The following is a 22,829-nucleotide window of genomic DNA, read 5'->3' as shown; positions in this document are numbered from 1 at the left end:
GTTTTCATATGTTCAAGGTGAGGAGGACGAGTGTCCCTTTGGATTTGAATTTACTGTCGTCACTCCTGGGTTTGGTTGCTTGAGACCGGTCTTCTCCTGATCCCGAGAGCTGCTGATGATCCTTATGTTGTCCACTCCTTTATTAGCTTTTAATCCTACCCACCTTTTCATTAGGTGACAAGAAGACGGTCTCTTAATGTCCCTATATTGACCTGCTGGGCCACAATAACTGTGTGATGCAGCGCGCGCGCGCATGTGTGTGTGTGTGTGTGTGTGTGTTAGCTCCTGTCAGGACCAGTACATTTAAGCATTTAGCAGATGCTTTTATCCAGAGAGACTTATGACACGAGAGGAATAAGCTACATAGAAGAAGTCTTGGAAAGAAGAAGAGTGCAGGTTTAGGGTAAGTGTTAGGACAGACGGTTTTCAAGATAGACAGGGACACCCAAGTAACCCTCATGGAGACCAAAACCTGGTCCATTTTAACCTGGTCTATAATTGTGGTTAGATTAAGGTTATGGATGATGCTTTGGTTAAGCTGTCCAAAAGAATGGAAGATACAGTAATGTACACGAAGAGTAGCTGGTTACTGAGGGCCACATTCTGTCATACACTTTGTCATTTGACCTGTTTTTAAACATAAACATGGACACGGTTGGCGTGTTTTCACTGGTTTCGCGGTTATTTTGCTTTTCCACTAGCATAGTGCCAAGTCCTGTTTTCAGTAGCTGCTCTGGCGAGGTTCCAAGCGAGCTGAGGCCATACTAAGAATACACAAGAATCAAGCCGAACAATGCCGAACTGTAGATCAGATAAAAAGACTTCACAATCCTGAAAAAACGTGGGTTCATCTCCAACAATTATGTCCAACAATGTCTAAAGTCTCACTATTTAACAGTGGAGTCTGGTGTATTTAGCGACAGCAGCATTGCTGATCTTTGATTCTAATGATTCAGTTACACCAAGTCACTTTGTGTGTGTGTCGTGTATGAAACGAAGTCACGGCAGGTTCACGCAGTTGTGCGGCGATGACTCCGCCCACGTTGAATAGGAACTATTTTTGTAGTGGAAAGCCAACCTAAACCACGCCGTGCTGAGGCGAGGCGAGCTGGGACCATAGGTGGAAAAGGGGCTTATGAAACTTTGTTAGACCCTAACGAAGATGGATAGGGTCAGGAATGAGTCAATCAGAGGAACAGCACATGTTAGATGTTTTGGAGATGAGGTCAGAGAGGCCAGAATGAGATGGTTTGGTCATGTAGGAGGAGGAGGAGGAGGAGGAGGAGGGATAGTGAGTATATTGGTAGAAGAATGCTGGGGTTGGAACTGCCAGGCAGGAGGTCTAGAGGAAGACCAAAGAGAAGGTTTATGGATGTAGTGAAAGAGGACATGAAGTTAGTTGTGGCGACCCCTGAACGGAGCAGCCAAAAGGAAAAGAAGAAGAAAGTCTGTCATTGGACCGGGGTCCAATTTAGTGAGAGAAAGGTCCAAAAACTGGTCCCATTAAAATCATCACTGTAGGTTTTTGATTCATGTCTAGGTGTAGAGATGTTGATCCTACCTGTAGTTTTTTTGTTTTCTGCTCAGTGAATCATGTTCATTTTGGGTTGTTTCATTGATTGATAATGTAGTTTAGCACTACTACATCCTTCACTCCTTTGTTGAAATGAATTCTTTATTTGAACAAACTTAGGCCTTGTTTAGACTGCAGCCTAAATCAGATCTGTAAGCATGTCTGAGCAGAATCTGATCTTCTTGACCAACTGTTCACAGTGATCCGGTCTGATCTGCGTGTTTCCATGTTGACATTGTCTGGTCTTGTTTTCCATAGGGATTTTCTACAGTAACAGGCCACGCCCTGCTGGACGATGAGAAATCCGTTTCTGTCCCAAATGGTTTTGTGGAGCCATGGCACAGCTTTTCTTCTGATTTTGAAACTATCGTCTTCCACTGTGTTGATCGCGACTGAGACGTTTAGATTGAAACAAATCTGTAAAAATCCGATCAGAATCACTTCTGAAAACCACCTCTATATGTGATTGGAATGCTTAAAAATCAAAATTTTGTGCTGCAGCCTAAAGGTGGTCTTTGCTTCCCATTCCCTGAACGAGTCGTGACAATGGGTCACCCAATGGAGCCTTGAATGATCCGTGCGCGTCTACTGGTGAGGTTTAAAACTCATTGAGGAGCAATTACTGATGCTGTTGATGTTATAATTCTGCCTCTGTTAGATTTGTCCATCTGAAAACAATTTGTCAGGTTTTATGTCGTAGTTTTCACCTCTTAAAACCGTTTGTGGACACGTCTGTGTGTTTTCACTCATACAGACAGACAGACAGACTGTTTGCAGCCGCGCGTTCTGACATTAACGTCACTACCTGTTGTCAGGTGACATGAGATGTAAACACAGAGAGATTCAAACACTAACAGCCATGTAGTTCAGTCAGCCGGTTTTGCTGTGTTTAATGTCAGAGAGTGGGATTATTGCAGTTGAAGACATTTACTGCTTTTATGCTGAGATTAAGAGAAGACGTTGACGTCGTCGAGGATAAAGGCATCGCCGTCATTTCTCAATCTGGAAACCTGCTGTGTGGTTCAGTTTCTACTGGGATGTGACGTGCGCCCAGTCCCACGTTTCATTACAGTGGTTCCCAAACACTGGGTCGCGGCCCCCAGATGGGACGTGGGAGATATTTTGTAGGTCCCAAAACAAATTTGGAGAACTTTACCAACCTTTTTTATTATTTTTTTTTTTAGATTTTGGATTCATTTACAAAAACATTTCATTTACAAAATGATTTGTTAACCATTTCAAAATGACATGAGGTGTTACGGATGGAGCTTTGAGTGCAGTCTTGAACGCCACCCTCTCCTCTTGTCATGACTGTGTCAGTGTTTCCTGGACGATTGTAAGGTTGCTGTGATGCAAGACACTTTTCAGTCATGTTCTGACCATGAAGCATTATCATATCATATCGAGTCGTAGGTATGGCTGTACACGCACCCCAGTTTGAGAACCACTGATGTAGACGACACTGTCCAGGGCTTTATAGGTGACATCGAATGCTTGTATCACACATATATGTTAGTTATGGAGGTCTACTTACATATATTAACTTGTTTTCATGGTTAAAAACCTCCTAGTCGCTGCAAACGAGCCGATCAAAATATCTCCTCACTGACGCTCTCGTCAGCCGCGCTGTTTCAGACCAAAACCACACCCCCAGAACGGTAGAACCAGAACCAGGTACCTAATAGAACCAGGACGTAATAGATAGGCCAGCTCTCAGATACACAGCTCCCCCTTTGGCACGGTGGATGCTCTGCATCTCAGCAGCTACAACAAGAGTAGTTCTTCCTCTTCTGCGGTTGAATGTACGCAACCGGATGTGCCCGGACTAGTGCCCGCACCAGGAGGCGCTACAGTGGTGAGAGGAGTGGTGAGGTTTACTGATGACGACATCAACACACGGAAGTGCCGATCGGCTTCGCAGAGCCCAGGAAAACAATAACACACTATTTTCACACACACGCAGCGTTAATTGGAGCTTCCGGTCTATGTCGCCTTTAAAAAATCACCTGGTTCCTCTCCCTCATTTATTCTTTGGACGTCATGAACTTGATCTGGACGTCGGGTCAGTGAAGGACGGCACTGCTGAAATCTCAGATCTCCTCGTCGTTGCTAAAGCTGATTCGTTTTTCTTCTGCCTTTCTGATTTCCGGCAGTCGACTTTCACTGAGCTTTTGATCCGTGACGTCAAAGTGACTCACTACCCTTTGTCGCTGCCTTTAAACAAGCTGTTAAACCTAAAAATCAATTCTAAATCCCACAGCCACACCAAAGCAGAGAGAGAGGAAATGTGCTCCTTTTCTCTCGTCTTCTGTGAGAGCCCCGGTTTGGCCTGGCGGCGGTGTTGTCTTCAAACTGCAGGTTGTTTAAATTGATTTTCAGGGCTAATAACGCGTGGTGGTAAAGCCAGTTGCCGGAAACAAAAGGCAGGACAGATTTCCCTTTTTGAAAAGAGGATGATCCAATTTTCCAGACTTTGACTTTGTTTTCTCTTCTTAATGACGTTTCCAAAATGTCTGTCATGTAGTCACCGGGGTAAGGAAGGTGACTGAGCTGCTCATACTCTTTTTCTTTATCTACGTCTATCTTTATATTTCTTACCCTTTAACACCGAGTGCACTTTGCATCACCGTGATTATACGTGACGGTTTGTGCTATCGGGTTTCTGAAAGCTGAGGAGTTGCACGTGTGGTTATTTTACGGTAAATTCACTCACGCCAGAGTATACCACTCTTGTGTAAACAGATTGTATTTAAACAGTTTATTCACTCACTAGTATTTATAAACAGGATCAGAAACATGTATTTACCCTGGAGTAATCTATGTTTTCGCCCGAAAATAAAAAGTGTTCTTGAAATTAGCTTTTTTTTCCTCAGCAACCTAACAAAATATTTCTTGACTGTGCCTTTTATGGTTGAAGTCATAAAAGTCTTATGTCTTCAGGGTTGTGGTCTTATTTCAAGATTTAAGTTAGTTAGCTTTTTCACTTAACTTACATGACACGGCTGAAAGCCCAATAAAAGGTTGAAGAATGAAGTTGTTCTTGTGTAAATACAAACCTCTTTACACAAGAGGGGTATAGTCTGGTCTAGGCTAATGTATACGCTGGTGTATAATCTAGCATAGACTGCTTTAATCCAGGGTTTATTCTGGACTAGTTTCCATTTTTTTGGCCTGTTTTTACACATTGAGACAAAAACTCTGAAAAATCTTACTTTAAATATGTTTGCATTGTTCAAATTTCAAATTTAACACACAAAACTTGGTGCTCATGTACATCGTGAATGTTTTTGTTTTTTTTAAACAAAAACCTTTTGACAGTAAATTGTAAATAACTGCCAGATACTGAAAGTTATTCTGGAAAAATGGGCAAAAGCAAATTAGTCACAGGACATTTTCTGGCCCTTTATTGTTTTATTAGATGGAAATGATCCATATATCACACGCGTGGTCATTGATACTGCAATTTGGTCATTTAGTGGGAGATGGAAAGTGAATTTTCATGTGCATTTTAAGTTTTAAATTGTTTAAAACATGCGTTTCCTGCTCTTTAAGCGCTGATATGTAATGTAATGGAGTTTTGTGATGGAAACATACGACACAAAGTTGCTATTTAAGCCTGTTAAAGCTAAAGAGATTAGTTCAATACAGTATTTTCACATTGCCTTTACATGTTTTATTATCAGACTACTCATGCTGTTTGATGGATTATCATCATAAACACCAGAAGTGCTCATAGTCCTTATTACCTGAACAAGATTTACATTTTTATAAGCCAGTGTTCTCTTTTTAAAAGCATCTGCAAACTGTTACGGTGCTGACACAGGGAGCCAAAAACACTCCAGACAGATCAAACGGTTAAAACGGTTTCACTTCCACTCAAAACGGACAAGAAAGTCACCGCAAACCAAAGGCTAGAACAAAGAATACATGCGGCAAAAGACACCAGGTAAAGACACAAAAACAGTAGCTTGAGTTCAGCAGAATCACAGCGACGGTGAACTGACTGAAACTGGAAGAGTGGAGGGGAAAAACAGCCTTTTATGCTCTGCAGGAAGTGGAGTAGATTGGTTGCAGGTGAGTCATGTTTCCCTCCGCCCCCTTTCCTTCTCCCTGGGGCTGGGCGTGGCCGATGACTCACCTGCAACCAATCTGGCTCATCTACTCCACTTCCTGCAGAGTATAAAAGACCCGGCTGTTTTTCCCACTTGTGGCCACTTTGTCTGTTCACCTTCGTGGTGACGCCGCCAAACTCAAATCAGCCTGGCTCGGGGTGAAGGAAAGGGGAGGAGTTAGAGGAAGATGGGGCAGCAGCCTTGAAACCAACTGCGATTTTGACCTTGTTCCATAAAATGACAATACACACGACATTATTTGGAACTGTCGTTGTAATTTCTCGACCCTTTTTATGCCTCTGCATGTTTCTGGCCTCATTAACATTCTGTTATACTCGCCTCGGGAAACAACACGTGTAGCTTGAAACTGTGATAATCTTCATTTGTCAAGCGAAGCAGTTGTGACGTTGCTCATGAACGCATCACCGCTCGCTCACGCCTGCTGAGAGTCTGACTGTGTTCAGCTGCGTGTGGAATGCTCAGCGCTCAGTGTGTGTATGTTTTGGCAAATTAATCCGATTACACTCGGCTCCGTTGCGTTCGCTTTCTCTTAATATGTGTTTAAATGAGTTGACACCAGCCCTCAGTAACCAGAGCTGCTCGGCTAATAGATACTGACTCATTCACTGAGCTTGTTACTTCAATTTAAGAGGCTCCATTTTGAAAGTGTGTGAATAGAAATGTGTTTATTTCAGTAAAACAAGGAACACAGCGATTGTTTAACACAACACAAGCGTGTGGGGGGGAAAAGAACAACTTATGTCTGGATTAAACTCCACAAATTCAGGCCATTTATCAAACGATCAAACTAGTCCGACGTCTCCTATGACGCGCTTCTGGACGCTGACCAATAGGATTGGTAACACACGGACATAAACATGGTGAAGATTCCTCTGATTCCTCCCCCTCAAGGTACGACCATGACAAAGTCCACGAGCATACGCTCACAGCGCTTCAGTAGCCATGATTGGCAACCCGTTGCCCCGCCTACCCGATGACTTATGAACTCGTGCAGTGTCTTGAACGCCGATCAGTCGGGGTCATACTTGTAGTGCTGCCCAAAGGTCGTCCAAAAACAAGACACAAAGACCATCACGACAGACAGAAAGTAATGTTGGCATACAAAGACTAAGGCTGTTTAGTGAGGTCGCTGTGCTAATCTCAGCTGACCGACAAACAACCATTCACTCTCACAATCACACCTACGGTCAATGCGGAGTGTCCAGTTTAATGAGATTGATTTGATTAGTGTCCTAATCCCCATTAGAGCTGTAATCGGGAATGAGTCCTTTATACATTTACATAGGGCCATTTAAAATAAGTCCTCTGTTCACATCAGAACATCTCAGTGGGTTAAACTCCGGAGAGCTCTGGGTCTCGACTCAGCCGTGCGGGCATGAGCGCGACAACATTCTCACGAATGTTGTGCGATCTTGTGGAGGTCCGGTATTATCACTTTACAGCGCGAGCCACTCCCCGTGCCGTTTCCGTTGCTCACACCAGATTAAGTGTTGGACATTTGTGTCCCTCACGTTCCCGCTGTGCTTCAGCTTCATAGACCGGCTTCAGAAAGTCTATCAAAAAGCCCAGTGTGTGCGCTGCCTCCTCAGCATCCGCTTTCTCTTCGTCTTTCTAATGGAAACGCGTCACCTGACCGCTCATGTACCGCACAAGCCGGAGTAAGATGATAGACTGTGGGAGGAAGCTGGGCAACGCATGCAGACTCCAGGTCTTTGTCCATAAAAACGAGTCAGGTGACGTATTTCCATCGCTAATTCAATCAGATTAAAAACATTTTGAGTGCTTTTTGCTGAGGTGTGTTTACATAGTTGGTAAAAATCATGGGATTGTCAATAGGTTGTGCTGAAAAAGAGGATATAAGACACTCTTATCGTCTCTGTATACTTCTTAACAGAGTAATGGAAAACAGCAGCCTAAATGCCTAAAGGGTAAAAATGACATTGAAAGGACAGATTTACCATGACGTCAAAAAACAAAAAAATGGGAAATTCAGTAAACGAACAGAGCTAACCAAACCAGAACCCTCTTTCTAAACTTAACCAGAGTCTCAGATATTAGGTTTATGGCAGTGAAGCTTTGAGGACAGTGAGGATGCTCCCTAACCCCCTTATTATTACCCTTAAATAGTTACCCTAACCCTTAACTTAACCCCAACACAAACCCTAATTCTAACTCTTAAAACAAACTTTGAACCCAGAAAAAGTGGTGAAGACTTAACTGATGTCCCCACGTCCTCTCGTCTCATAAAGACACACACACACACACACACAGGTGATCACCTGTCCTTTATATCTCGATGACATTTTGAATGTAAATGGCAGCAGCAGCAGCTCGGTAACAGTTTGCTCGAGGCAATCAGACGCTCGGCAATAACGACCGCGATTGGATTTAAACGGTCGCTCTTTCCAAAAGGTGTAAAATAATCACCGCGTGCGTGCGTGCGTGCGCCGAGGACCTCCTTACATTCCTTTTACGTTATCGGACTTAACTGCCGCTGCGTCGTTGTCTCAGAGGTAAACGGAAATGCTCCTGTGGCGAAGCACTTGTTTAACAAACACAAAGAGAAGCGACGTTTTCACCATTTTGGTCGCAGTTTAGTGACATAATCGTACAATACTGTGTCTCTGCAGGCTCACAGCAGGAGTCCGCTCCTCTTTCTCTTTCTCCTTCTCCACTTTATCTCCTCCATCTTCAGTCATTTTCAATAAAGCGGCGGCGCTTCTCGGTGTGTTTGTGTGCATCGAGTTGAGACACATTTTCCAGACAAAGGCAAATCGGGCAGCTGGTGGGGGTGGAATGGTTTCCTTCTGTTCCATTTTTCCATTCTTTTTTTGTTTTCATGCAGAAAATCACGGTCCATGAAGAGTATGTGTAAGAATGAAGTGAAAGGAACATTATTCCAGAACAGAGCGGTGTTTTTACACGTTTCCCTGCTCCAACACATCAACTTACCATCATTAGTTTTTGAGATATTACCATAGATGTAGGAGAACTGAAGTTTTGAGCGTCGCTGGCCTCCTCTGATTTCACAGTACGTAACGTTTGTTTCGGATGTCTGCGGAAGTTACCAAATACAGTAAAGGGTTAGTTCATATTTGTTCCATCTACCTTTAACTCCTCCTGTTGCATCCACAGCCAGTAATAACTGTACATTAACATAATTCAGCCAGTAATTATTCGATATTTGCTGTTGCGGTCTCATCGTATAGAAAAATGTAATCTAGGCCACAGTCGCGAGTGTCCGCACCTCACTGTGTCGTTGTGTTGGTTTCCGGCGACGATCTCGCTCGTTTAAAAGCCGCTTTTGTTTCACAGCTGCAGAGCAGATACGACTGCGCTGTCTCTCGTCACGCCGACGCCGCGCTGTCATATTTTTCAGCTGCGCAGATTTATTCGCTGCGGCGTGTAAACTATCAAAGGAGTTTTTCAGCCCTCGTGTTTATATACGAGCGCGTAACCGTGGAAATATTCCGCCCTCATATCGTGCTCTGTGTTTAGGTTACGGTGTTTGAAATAGCAATTGTTGAACGAGAAAATGGACATTTATTTAGTTTGATTCGCCCAAGTGTTTTAGTCTGTATTATGTTAGGAAGTGATTGTAGTGCAGTCGAAGAGCTCGAAACTGTTTCAGGATCATAAACAGTAACGAAACACGCATAGGCTTGTATTTAATATGATTTATTTGGCTAAAAAACATTGAGGTATCTTGTTTTAATGTGTATTTTTGTGCTTTGATGTCCTATGTTTTCAATCATTTAAAGCTGTAGCGTGTAACTTCTTAATCTAAATGAATGGACGTTACATTCAAACCATGGAAATTAGTTTGAAGAATGTGTACAAAGACCTTTTTGAGCATCCGCTGAAAACGCTTACTGATCATTCAGAGCCACAGAGAAGAATTGATTAAATTATGGCAGCTGTCGGGTAAACTGACCCACAACTCTGTCCAACAGCAGTGAGCGTCTCGGGTGTTAAGCCTGGACACTGCGGTGCTGGGAGAACGCGGGGTCAAATGTCACGCTCACGTGCGAAGTTTCCCTCTGTCAAACATGTCGCTGTTCTACCGCTGAACGTCCTCACGTTTCAAAACAAAATACACGTCAGTGCGTCGCAAAACACCCAATTTCACCTTAAATGTAATGCAATTTCCAGTTTACCACGTGGTTAGTTGTTAGCATGTCCATCACCAACTTCCTACTGTACATGTATTTAAAAATAATTCACTTTTTAAAGCTGTCAGAGCATAAAATCAGCCTAGTCCTGAATGTCACCATATTTGTATTGCTGCTGTCTTACTCATCTGTGTAGCTTCTTTTGCCAAACGTCATTACTTTGCCGTGTACTATCATTTTTGTATTGTTTTGTAATTTTGTAAGAGATAATTGTAAAGGTGGAGGCTTCAAATAAGTCGTTTTTTTTTCCTTTCCCTGCACTGTAACTTTTATGTTAACTCTAAATCCCATTATCTGGGTGTGTTAGTCTGAATTGTGCAGTTTCAGTCAGACTAATCTCATAATAATTGACTTATTGATGGTGACCTGTCAGTGAATCAACATTGAAACTGATGTTCCAGCCCCAGTTGATGGAAAATGGAGAATTACAACTTCAAAATATCAATTATTGTACTCTAGTGTGAGGATGAACAAATCCTTTTCGTCCTCTGTCTGAAATCTATTTACAATTTAAACCAGCTGTGTATAGCAGCTCATTTTAGTTCAGGGGCCAAATCAAATATTGTCAAAACAAAAAAAGAACAAAATGTTTTTTTCTTTTTTACAAAACATTATCAACAACCTGAAATTTCTTCAGAAAAATAAGTGCAGTGTTTTCACAAATTCATCCTGTGGGCCGGATTACACCCTCTGGAGGGCCAGTTCTGGCACACGGTCCTTATGTTTGACACCCCTGATATATAAATTCAACTAATTTTAGAAAGTCTATAATTTCTCCGTCCCAGTGTTTTTAATGTACAGCTTGAACTCTAACATCTTTGTCGTCTGTAAACACACAGTGAATTGCCTTGTGTGTGTGTGTGTGTGTGAATTGTGCGACAGTATAAACACATAAACCTGCTTTGCCTTCTCTCTCTCCTCTCTTCAGACAGAGGCCATCCACCCAGACTGTGCTGTGGTGCTTCAGCACATGAAAGCTCAGCATGAATGTAACCACATCATCCAACAGGAGGAAAACAACCGCTCCATCAGGACAGGTCAGTCATTTTTACAAGTCTCAACGACACGTTCACAAACTGTGTGCGAGTAAACACGTACAAACAACCTGCAAATAACCAGTAATAATCAGTCATTAAAATCAGTTCACAGAGTATTTCACATAAACCTCCCCCCATGCTTTATCCTGGATTTATATTTCAGATGATGTGGAAAATCTTTTGTATTGAGCTCATGGTTTTCATCTCGAGTAAACAAAGTATTTTGGAATTTCCAATCAAAAGAAGACACAGTAAAGACAATAATTTATCCCAGTTTATTAAAGAAAAAACAAGTGTCAGCTTCTCTGCCTGTTTTCTGACAGATTAAAAAATAAAAATTAAAAATCTTCTGCTGACACATTTCTCGGTCCTGGATGTTTCCTTCATTTAAATTTTTTTTTGAAAACACTCTCTTTGGCAGCCCTTTCATAAAGATCCATTGATGACCACTCCAGGACAGACATAGAGACATTCAGGAGACATTTGGACATTTTGTAAGGTTCTGCGTTTAATTACCTTTTTTTCAGTTCAGTTTCACTTCCTCGTCCTTCTCTTCACCTCCACAAGAAGGTGTGAGTGTCAGCTGCAAATGTCAGGAGTTGAGAAAAGTCCACGTCTCTAGGAATAACGATAGAGTCTATAGGGAGTTTGTTCATCATTAGAGGAGAAACCACTGTGAACCATCTGTAAGTTAACAGCACCAGTCCTCACGGGAGTCATTCAATTATTCCGTCGATGACCTCATCTGAGATCAGGAAAACAACTCTCTGAAAATCTGATTCAACGGTCGAGACGAAATAATAAAAAAAAAAATAAATCAATGTTTCATTAAAACGAACGGACGCTCAGTGAAAGAGGATATTTTTTATTTCCTGTCCCTCGTCTCAGACCAAAAACAATTAGTCTGCTCACAGCTATTCATTTTCTCTTCAAGAAATTACGTCTCTACATGTAATGGAAATGCAATTTACAATCTATGCAAAACATTCACTTGCAAATGTATAATGTCATCATTGAACATGTATGTATGTGTATATATATACAATACACTGTGTACAAACAGTGTTACAGTCTAACCATTAGGGGCAAAAAATGTCCCATGGTCTGTCTTTATAAAACCCTTTTGTCGTCTTGAGGACCATTCAAAGCTGCTTTACATTACAGCTTTGACATTCACCCAAGAGTCTCGCCCACACATGGACTTGTAGACGAGCAGAGCAGGGAATCAAGCCCACAACACCTGAGTTGAAAGACAACTCCCTCTTCCACTGAGCTACCGTTGCCCTCTCCCACTTCCATTAGAGCATAATACATGCATTTTATTATATCTGTATATCGGTGCCAATCTGGGATTTTGCCTTGGAATTGATCATTTTTGCTCCTCTCCACCAAATAGTGTAATTTTGGCCATATTCGGGCATATGGAGAAACAAAACAAACATGCTATTTCCACTAGTTGGCACTGTCACGATTGTTGCTGCTCATCATCGACATATCCCAGACTGTATTAATTCAATGCAATAATTATAATGATATTCATTTTCAGTTTTTTTTCCATCTAAAAACATTGTGGTTTCATGACAAAAATCTGGCATGTATAGGGTTAAAATCTTTATAAACTAAGTAGTATTAGATATCTATCAGGTTGGATGTAGGGGAGAAAAATCAGCTCAATAAAAGTAGAATATAATATTTTTATAGCTTGCCTTTAAAAAGGACATTTTTTGTGCCTAAGATTACGAGTGTGACTAATATTTGGGTTGATGCACCTAGAGAGACACATCTGTACAATTTGCTGCAACTAGTTCTTCCCTAATAACCAAACAAAATGGTCACGTGAACTGAAACATCTCTAATGAATCCACAATCAATCAATCAAACAAATTGGAAATTAGAATCAAATCTGATCAAATTGATTTGATTCAGAAAATCTGTAGCGATGCCCCACCCCTAATCAGGAGGAGAAGAGGATTTAGAAACCAAAAATACGGGCTACAGCTTTAAATAGTTTGTAGCTAAAGTGATATTCACACAGGTGCAAACCTTTTGCCAGTAGCGTCATTTGTATCTTCAGGTGACGTGATTATTAAAATACCAATCTCGCAGTTGTGGATTAAGCCAGACTCTGTCAAATGTCACCAGCTGGATGCCTTCCTGTATCTGATGACTGCTGCTCTTTAATCAGCAGCGTAATGAGCACATTCACTTCCTGTTATCGCATTACCATCCTTCACTCGGTACAACAGCCAAAACAATCAAGGCGGCTAATCAGGTGAGGAGATGGATTAAGGGACTGATTGGCCGGCCCGACGCGGTCCTGCTCCATCGATGTAGCTCAGGTAGAAGGTGAACCAACGGAATTAGAGGAGATTGAACCATTATCCTCCCTTCAGTGGCCTGGAACAACAAAACAACAGCTTGTCCTTCAGGACCTTTGTTTTCTATCTGCGATGCTGCCTGTCCATCACACGCACAAGAGGAACTCTCCTTGGGGGGCAGTTTGTGTTTTGAGTAACGCAAGGTGATCGCATTAGACGATTGTTATAAATACGATTAGTGATGGTTTTGTTGCAGCTTTGAGGCTGAGTTAGGGTTAGAGTTACCCTAACCCACTTCGGAGCCGGTGGACACAAGCCGTGGAGCCACGTCCAAATAAATGCCTTTTATAGAACAGAGAGTTTATCTCAAAGATACTTCATGCAACAGCAAAACTACCAGGTCAGTATCACTTTTTTATGCTTCTCAGTTCTTGGCATGTGAAACAAGCCGGTCCAACGTTAACTCAAACATTAAAACAACATAAAAAATTACAGTTACAGCTGTAGTTTAAAAAAAAAGAAAAAAGATTACCCTCTCTTTTGGGGGGAGTTAGCCTTTGACCGTTGCTACGCTGATAACACAAAATGTTTTTCGAATTTAAAGGCACTATCAAAGGTCATAGCAAGGTGTTCGACAGATGAACGGATTTTTGGGGAATATTATATTCGTCGTTTCCTGCGTCCACAGTTTTCTCCGCCTCTTTTTCGTCGCCTCTGCCACGATGAGCGTATAAACTAACGTTGTGTTGGTGTGTGTGTGTGTAGTGCTCCCCCACACTTGTACTCGAGTACGACGACTGACTGCAGTGAGAAGAAGATCAAATCGACACCGTGTGCGTGGCTTTGTGTTGGAGTCTATGGGCTGCTCTTGTAGCTTAGCATGCAGATTAAATATTGACTCAAGCGCTCTTGGGAATGTTTGCAGTGGCTGCTTACGTGGCTTCAGCAGTCTTCAGCTCTGTTGGTGCTTGCTCTAGTTTTGGTAGCACGTATATTAAACATGTCTTGGTTTTATATCAGGTGTGTGATTGGAGTGAACAATAAAAGTACAAATTGGCCAAAAGACTCTTCTCGTCATTCCAAAATCAAGGCTAGAGATTGAAGTGTGACAATTTGTATCACTATTGTTTTTATCACTATCATTATAATAAAACCAAAATCCCAGTATGCAAAGTAGATCCAAGCACAACCAGAGTTGGACATGAACTGGATCACAGAGAGAGACCTCATGAATATTTATTCACAGCTGTTCTGATGAGTGGTCAGGTCACGAGGTTCAAGTCCTTACGTCTTTGACCAAAGCGTTGCGGGACAAACAGACGAGAGCAGGAGGAGAGTAAGTATGAGTAATTATTGCCTTTTCCACCAACTTTTATTCCCAGGAACTTGTTTCCCTGGGGAAAATAATTGCCAGTAATCTGAGTGGTTTACTAGATACTTCTTTGGGTGAAAGTTTGAAAACACACAGAGGTTTTTCAAAAGGACTCAAATTTAAGCTTCATTTTGGTTGATTTTGCCGCTGTTTGACAGTCGACAGGAGCGCGAGTGACTTGCATACCCGGCGATTCTGAAGCATTTCATACTTCCTTTGACCGGTCTTTACAGATTACACTCAAGTGTAATCCTTCAACTCCAGACACGGACGTGTTATGATTCTGTTCTTCGTCCCGCCTCAAAAATCTTTTGAAGGTGAATTTGACCGAACTGATAAAAAGTGGCCGACATCCAGTAATCCGAGACGTCAGACACAGTCACATTAATGGCCGCACAGAGCTTTCCCAGTTTGTACAGTTGACATAATCTTATCTGGTTTGCAATGGTGTTTGTTTGAACAAGGACAATTTACAGTGGGAAAAATGTGTGAGTTCAACGCTGGCACCAGCACTGACTAAACACTGTCAGGGGGTTAACTTTGTTCCTTAAAATAAAGTGAGTTAATTATTAGCTACTAATACTAATACCTCAGAAAGGAAAAGTAACAACATTAGGCTACGGTTTTTCCTTGAAAATCCACAGTGAGAGACACATGTACGATAGAAACAGCTGTTTCTGCCTCAGCTTCTGTTCACTTACTCTTATCTTAATCTCTTCTCGCTGATTGTTGTGTAAAGAAAGTGAATCACAACTTTAAGTTTTAGAACCATGTGATTATCTTATGATAACATGGCATGTTAAAAGACAATTGGGGTTATCTTCATGTGATGTAAACATTTTAGTCCCATGATGAAAAGCTAGTCTTGGTCGGACTAACAAACAGTACCTGGATACTGTGATTCATAGTCTGATTACTCCTGCATGTATACACTTAGTCAGACTGGAGTCGGACTTGGCGTTCTGCGCATGTGTCAAAATGTCCTTCTTCTTTGGGCATCATGGAAACCCAAAGCTCCATCTTTGGAATCATCTTGTTGTGCTGGAGTTTGTAACTTTTTAATATGAACAGAATGAAGATTTAAGTTCATTCATCTTGTGCCATCTAATAAATATATACCTAGGGCTTGTCCGGGATTTGAACCCGGGACCTCTCGCACCCGAAGCGAGAATCATACCCCTAGACCAACAAGCCCTTGTATGTCACACAAGGTTTACCTATGTCACCTGGCATTGGCTCCCACTCCCCTGCGTGACCCTTTTGTCGCTCCATGTAAAGACAGAGCACAATTCACCTGGTAGGTGAGGTAACCTGGAGGTGTCTTCGTCACTACCCCACAACCCCCCCGTGTGTCTTTTGGTATGGACGTTACAAAATACTTCCTCTAGAGGGCGACCATTGAAGAGGTTTATTTCATTGTGTTTGATCTGAAATAGAAGCGTCAGCGGATTTCGCAGCATTGGAATGAAAGACCACCGGATGTAGGTCGATCGATCGATATTTCCACTGCAATTTTTCACAATTTGCTTCACCAGATAACTCCTCGATTTAAACATGCTGTGTCGCACAATCTCCTTTTTACTGGCTGCAGGGATAAGCCAACAAAGACCTGGCAGCCAGTTTTAAATGTCCCTGTAGACTCTTCTTTGTCATTTATCCGACTCTGTACTGCCCCAATGGTATTGCTGTATTTTTTAAGCATCGTAAGCTCTCCTGCGATGTGCACAATGATGGATGACGTGAACATAAATGGTCGAAAAGCTTTGTCCACGTCCATCTTAAGACTTTTTGGCTTATTTGGCTGTTGCTGAAAGGAACACAGGTAGCAACTGAAACTCCTTCCTCCATCCTTCCTCTATGGACAAGAATCCTTGTCCATTTTTGGGTTAATTATCTTCAAAAAAAATCAGGTCAGTGACAGGAAGGAAACACGGACCTAATCAGTGAGAAAAGAGACATTGAGTTAACAGTTCCTTGTGACTCTGCTGTATGTGTTTTCTGCGTCGCTTCCACCTTCCACCGCTGACATTTCCTGCGATTGTTTGACAGCGTGGCTCTCCGACACCTCGCTGCTCTTTCACACTCATCATCCTCATAACCAATTACTGCAGACTAAATACCAAAGGTGAAAGGTCACGATAAAACCTATTGCGGAACTGATTGGCGTTGTTGATCGCAGGTTTAACGTTGAGACATTCCACCATTCATCTTTTACTTTTTGTGTGCTTTTATTATGCACTGTATCATTAAAATGTTTATGTTGTTTTTCATGTTTTCTATTTCACAGATTTTTATTGCCGTCATTCTGTACAGCATTCAAACTCGGTTGTTTTTAAATGTTTTTATTCTTTTGTAAAATCTGTAGTCTCGTCATTCGAGATATATTCATATATATATATATATATATATACATACATACGTATATATATATATATATATATATATATATATTTATATACATACGTATATATATATATATTTATATATATACGTATATATGTGTGTATATATATATATATATATATGTATATATATATATATATATATATATATATATATATATACATACATATAGATATTTTCCTAGAGTCGATATCAAACAAAAACAAACTCTTTTAAACAACTCAGGTGTTAATAACACAGGAGGGCAGATGTATTCACTGCTCCTATAATAACAGATAATTCTGCTGCCATAAAGACATAATTAAGAAACAAATAGCCCGAACATATCTCTCTCTCATCAGTCTGTACACAGTGAAGCATTTTATGTGACATTAAGGATTTACAGATCAGATTCTGATCTAATGATTTGGAAAAGTAAATCCGGTGCGGAGTATGACATTGGCACATTTCAAGGGACTTTGTATAGCTGTGTGGTATGCGTTGTCCATGTCTAACAGTGAAATAAATAGGAATTTTTCCCACTTTTGTTATTTGTGACATCACATTGATCTACGTCCTTGTGGAAAAGCTGGTTCTCCATGATGTTGATACTCCGTGACTGCTCAGCAGTTATCCACAATCACCTGTAGCGCCACTATCCATCCATTATCTACCACTTTATCCTCGACATGAGGGTGCCAATCCCTGCTGACACGGGGCGAAAGGCAGCGATGGGACAAGCGATGGATCGCGTGGCCGATCATATAGAGACAATCAACCATTCACTCGCATCTATTTTAGCGGGAACACGCTGGAGCTCTCACGTTGTCCACTGAGGCCATGTCCATGCGTCCATCATAATATCAGCCATTTTCTCAAGGAGCGTCTCTGACAAATAATATGAAAGTGAAAATCCTGGGAGGGAATAAGTTGGCCAGTGGCCTCCAAGCAATTTGAGTTTCAAACCGCTTGTGTAAACTTGGCTACTTCACATTTTCCTTCCACTGTTTTGTCTCGCCGCTGTAGACGTGTAGACATTGCAGCTGTTTGATTTCGCTGGAACAAGACTGAACTATTGTTGTTTTTTTTTATCATTGTCAGGTGGGAGTGGCGGGAGATTGTAGAGTTTGGCTTTACAGAGCAGTGGGGAGATTAGATGAGAGATCCAGGGAGTAGAAATGAACAGAACATGGAACAAACTTTGTTTCCTAAGCAAATTGTACAAACGCTGTCCAGAAGTTACTGATTGAGTTCTTTGTCCGTGTCCCCACTGTCACGTCGGAATCCTCGTCTTCTTTGTCCACCTCTGCTTCTCCCTTATCACATAGCATTGTTTATTAAAAGGCCAGATATTGTTGTGTACGTCCCAGTGGAGCCGCCTGGTCGCCTGTATTACTTGTAGCAATATTACAGGAGCAGCTGTGTGCGTGACAAACGGGAGACGGATGCTCCTTTGAAGCATGAGAACTCTGGCCAGTGAAGTGTGACAATGAAGAAGTGAGATATGGCTCTGGAGATGAAAAGAAAACAGAGGATATAGGTTTAGACTGACGTTTGGTGAAATCTCACCCGCCTTCCCACTTTATATCTGCCTCGGGCTGAAACTAACGATTATTTTTGTAATCAATCAATGTGTTGATTATTTACTTAATTACTTTCAGTCTATCTATCTATCTATCTAGAGGTCACATGAATGTCAGAATGGCTTAATCCTTGTAAAAAAAACAACTAACGCAAGTCTGAACTGGGACCATTCTCGTTTGACTTTGTCTCCTCAGCCCTTGACGGAAAAGATAATCCAATAAATCAAATGAGATGGCAGCTGTGCGTCGGGCATTAAACAGAAATGATGTGTTTGTCTTTGAACATTTTTTAAAACCAACACAACAAACATTTCCCCTCGTCAAAGACCTTCTCCGAGTCCTCAGCCGCCCATAATCAGGAAAGCCACTGCGGAGAAGCAATTAAATGTGTCGTAACTTTGATATCAACTATTCTGTTTCATGACAGATGTTAACTGCAACTTTGCTGGTGTTGAGATCCCCTGCATTTATGTGCTGTACGTCAAATTTGACAAAGGAGTGGTTTTCACATGGAGCTCCCGCTGGTTATGGTTTCAGAGAAAATGGAGAATTTGATTCATTTTAATGTTTATCTGGTTTCAGCTCAAATGTATCTGAAATATTAACCTCTTCTTCCCTGACCCTTCCCTGAAAATGAAGTATATCTCTGCAATTACAAGCTCTATGTGAATTATCTTGGTCTCAAAATAAAGGTAACACGTGTGAGATTCCACCAGACGTGTAAGTTTCACTGTGCCAGAGTAAATGCAGATGGGTCCCATAAAAATGAAGGATTTTTTTTCCCTCGCCCAAAGAAATACTGCATTTTAAAATAAATATCACCTTTAAAAATGCGCATTAGGAGCCTAAAAACTCATGGAAGTCATGTAACAACATGTGGACATTAGCTGTGCAAAGTCTGATGATGCTGAAGTGAAAATTACAGAGGTTTTAGTGAAGAGCACTATCTATGCCATTTAAGATTACTATGGCAAAATATCTTATTAAACCCATTTAATTTGACTTACATGTCACTGGTCTAATAAAAACTTGTTTTGAATTAAAAAAATGATTAAAAAAATCAATATATTTGGGGCATTTTTCTCTGGAGCATCAGAGACAACATAGCGCCGGCTGTGATTGGCCAATCTGTGTGATTGACAGCTTGTTTTAATCATCAAAGCCAATAGGATCAGGCTGCGGTAACCTCTGTTCACTCGTCAGAGGGACGCGAATAAAGTTAAAGTTTATTAATCCCCTTAGGGAAAGTATTCCGGGGGTTGGTTACCTTGCTCAGGGGTACCCCAGCCCTTTTTGGCCAGGTGGGGATTTGAACTGGCAACTTTCTGGTTACAAGTCAAGTTACCTTTCCACTTGGCCACGGGCTGCCCGTGACGTAGTCTGACGGACATTTGCCCTTCTCCAATCAAAACAAACTAACAGCCATCTGGAATGACCAATCAGATCAGGAAGAGTCCCCAAAGCATGCTGGGAAGTCTAGTTCTCCGTTAGAAGCGTCTTTGTTGTGGTGAAAGCAACTTGTTTTGCTCAAAAACAAAGGTAAGACAACATTTCTGGTTGTATTTCTTGAAAATGAGTCGTTGTTTTGCTCTTATTTTGTGTTTTTTTCAACATGACAGCGCTGATTCTCCCTGTTATGGTGTTTTCGGCTGGTGTTGGTTAGATTACTCGGCGTTCAGTCTGTGTTTGGTGAACATAGGAATGTTTTTTTATGAGCTTTTAGCCGAGTTTCTGAGCTTTCTGTAAATGTGCCTTTGTGAGTTTTTTTTGCCTCCGGTACCGGGGGCTAACGAATTGGGAAAAGAAAACACACATGTGAATATAATGAGTTAACGTGAACAAATAGAGCCAGGCAGCATCCAAACATCACTAAGTTGAGGAATGCTGTGGTTTCCTCATCAGTCCACACAAAGCTCCTCTCACCTGCCGTGAAATACAGACGCTGGACTGACATTTCATTCATGTGACTTCTAAATGTCATCCTTTATTCACCATTCCATTGCACTGGGTTTTTTTGTACCCTTTATCCAAACATGAACTTTCTCACCTCCCTCAGGCAGTAAAAACTTTGTGATTTTTCAAGACTTCTTTTGAACTTTCTGTTCATCTTCAAATCATAAACGCATGATGGAACCTCACCAATAACTCCAATCCACTTTATGTTGAGCTGCTTAAACAGAACCATAAAATCCCTCAAGTGTGTATTGGGAACCAGGTTAAATGCATTGACAGTGTAAGATTTATTCAGTATTTCTCAAAATTGTGGGTGCAGTGATATCATGTCTGAACATTATGCTTTATAATTTATACAAGTCATTTCTTATATAGAGGGTTAGAATTTAATGGGCACCTGCCAACTCCTACTTTTTCATTAAAAAAAATGAATCTTCTACATAATAAAATGTGTAAAAAGTGAACGGTTTAATACGAGACCAGCCGTGTGGCTCGTCCTCCTGGAAGGAATAAATTGTTCGCATCAGTTCCGAGTCGTAAAATGAGATGTTTTGCCTCCCCTTCCACGACGCTATCATCTAAATTTGATCTCGAACCATAAAGGAACACAAAAGGAACATCACACGCTCAGTTCCTTCGGAGGCCGCTCTGTTGCCACAGTGTGAAAAGGTGCGGCTCCGTGAGACGTCCGTGCATGTGTGAGCATAATGATGCTGTCCAGGAAGATTACATAACTGCCAGTCACAGAAACCAAGAGAGAGAGAGAGAGAAAATAAGGGACGACTAGATGCAAGAGCAGCAGTCCATTCATCCACTGCATTATCCCCTCAGTGTCAGGACCTTTGCTTTAATTAGCACCTATTGAGGAACTTACTGATGCCTCCTGCAGAGTCAAACAAAGGCGTAGACCGTGCCCTTTTATTCTGCAACATGGGCTTTTCATTACCTGGAGAGCCATTAGAGCAGTTACAATAAGCGTCTAATCACGTGCCACTTTCAGTCGATACGGCGCACCATCCAACGGTGGAGGGAAAAGAAAAAAAATACCATGTAATATGAATATAAAGCTAGAGTTTTGACATCAGCGAGATGTTTGTCTCATCGTATATTTGGCAGGAGAAAGTCTAGCAGGAGCCAAATCTGTGTTTTATTATGAATGAGTGTTGGTGCGTGTTTTAATTGACACTGGGCCGAGAGACTTTGATGTGTGAGGCGATGTGGTGGCAGAGAGAGAGAGAGAGAGGGACTCCTCATTACTGCTGTCCTCCTCCTCCTCCTCCCCCCCCTCCCCCTCCTCTCCCTCCTCTCCCTCCCCCTCACACGGCTGACAAGCTCTCCCCTGCAGCCTCCGCCGCTGCAAACCAGCGAGGTGTGGAGGAGAACAGCAGAGACAAGGCGTGGGATGAGGACATCGCCAAATAAAATGTCCCTTCTCTTCACTGCAACCAGGAAAATGACATCACTAGACTTATATACACTCTTAGAACTTGAGCAAGGCTTTGAGGCCCGGTCAGCACAAGGGTCTTTCTGCATGGAGTTTAAATGTTCTCCTCATGTGTGCAGTCCAAAAACATGCAGATTTGGGGATTAGGCAAATTGGACCCTCTAAATTGACCATATGGTTGTCTCTATGTGTCCCCGTGATGGACTGTGAACCTGTGTTTGGGTTAGAGGCCCCTGCAACCCTCATGTGGAGGATACAGCAATACAATCCATGTTCTCTCTCTCCAACATGTGATAAATGCTCTTGTTTTGTCTCAGGTTGTCCGACAGTGTGGGACGAAATTCGGTGCTGGTACCGCGCTGAGGTGGGACAAGTGGTCAGCGTCTCCTGTGCCAACGTGTCCCAGCTGTTTGCTAATAATGAAGGTAAATCTCCCGGAATTACAGTAAAATGAATAGTTTGTTTCTTTATTTATTATAATCACCAATGTGATGACAAACTCACGTGACCTGAGGGGCCAATGAGCATCTAGTGTGGTCAAGAGGGGACCGGTCATGAAAAAGCTTGAAATGACGTCATATTGTGATAAATTTCACCAGATTCATAAGAAAATCTATTGTTATTTTTATAGAATGATATATATTTCACAATAAAAAAAACATTTCTGATGAGAAATGAATTTATAAAGAGTAAAAACTGGTGGTGGGCCACATCAAAGTGTATTTGAGATTTGAAGATTTGCAATTTGACTGGTGACGTGCCAATTTTTTGGAAAACGGTAGTTGATTAATTGTTAGTTTCTCTCCAAATTGCTGCATAATGTTCAAAATCCACATTATGTTCTCTTATAGAAAAGCAGAAA

The 22,829-nt window shown here is 41.6% G+C and overlaps 1 protein-coding gene and 1 non-coding gene across 2 annotated transcripts in view; one reads left to right on the top strand and one right to left on the bottom strand.

Moving 5' to 3' along the window:
• The window catches only part of ghrhrb (growth hormone releasing hormone receptor b), a 40,935-nt gene that overhangs the window by 1,292 nt on the left and 16,814 nt on the right, over window positions 1–22,829 (top strand). The window contains exons 2-3 of the mRNA XM_044044506.1: window positions 10,807–10,915; window positions 22,285–22,392. Of these exons, the coding sequence (XP_043900441.1) occupies window positions 10,807–10,915; window positions 22,285–22,392 (217 nt within the window). The remainder of the gene's footprint in view (window positions 1–10,806; window positions 10,916–22,284; window positions 22,393–22,829) is intronic.
• Window positions 15,728–15,799, bottom strand: trnap-cgg. Its single transcript has one exon. It is a non-coding gene; the product is annotated as a tRNA-Pro (tRNA).

The sequence above is a fragment of the Solea senegalensis genome, linkage group LG14 (assembly GCF_019176455.1).
Source record: "Solea senegalensis isolate Sse05_10M linkage group LG14, IFAPA_SoseM_1, whole genome shotgun sequence".
Lineage (NCBI taxonomy): Eukaryota > Metazoa > Chordata > Actinopteri > Pleuronectiformes > Soleidae > Solea > Solea senegalensis.
This window is presented reverse-complemented; position numbering and strand designations above follow the sequence as displayed.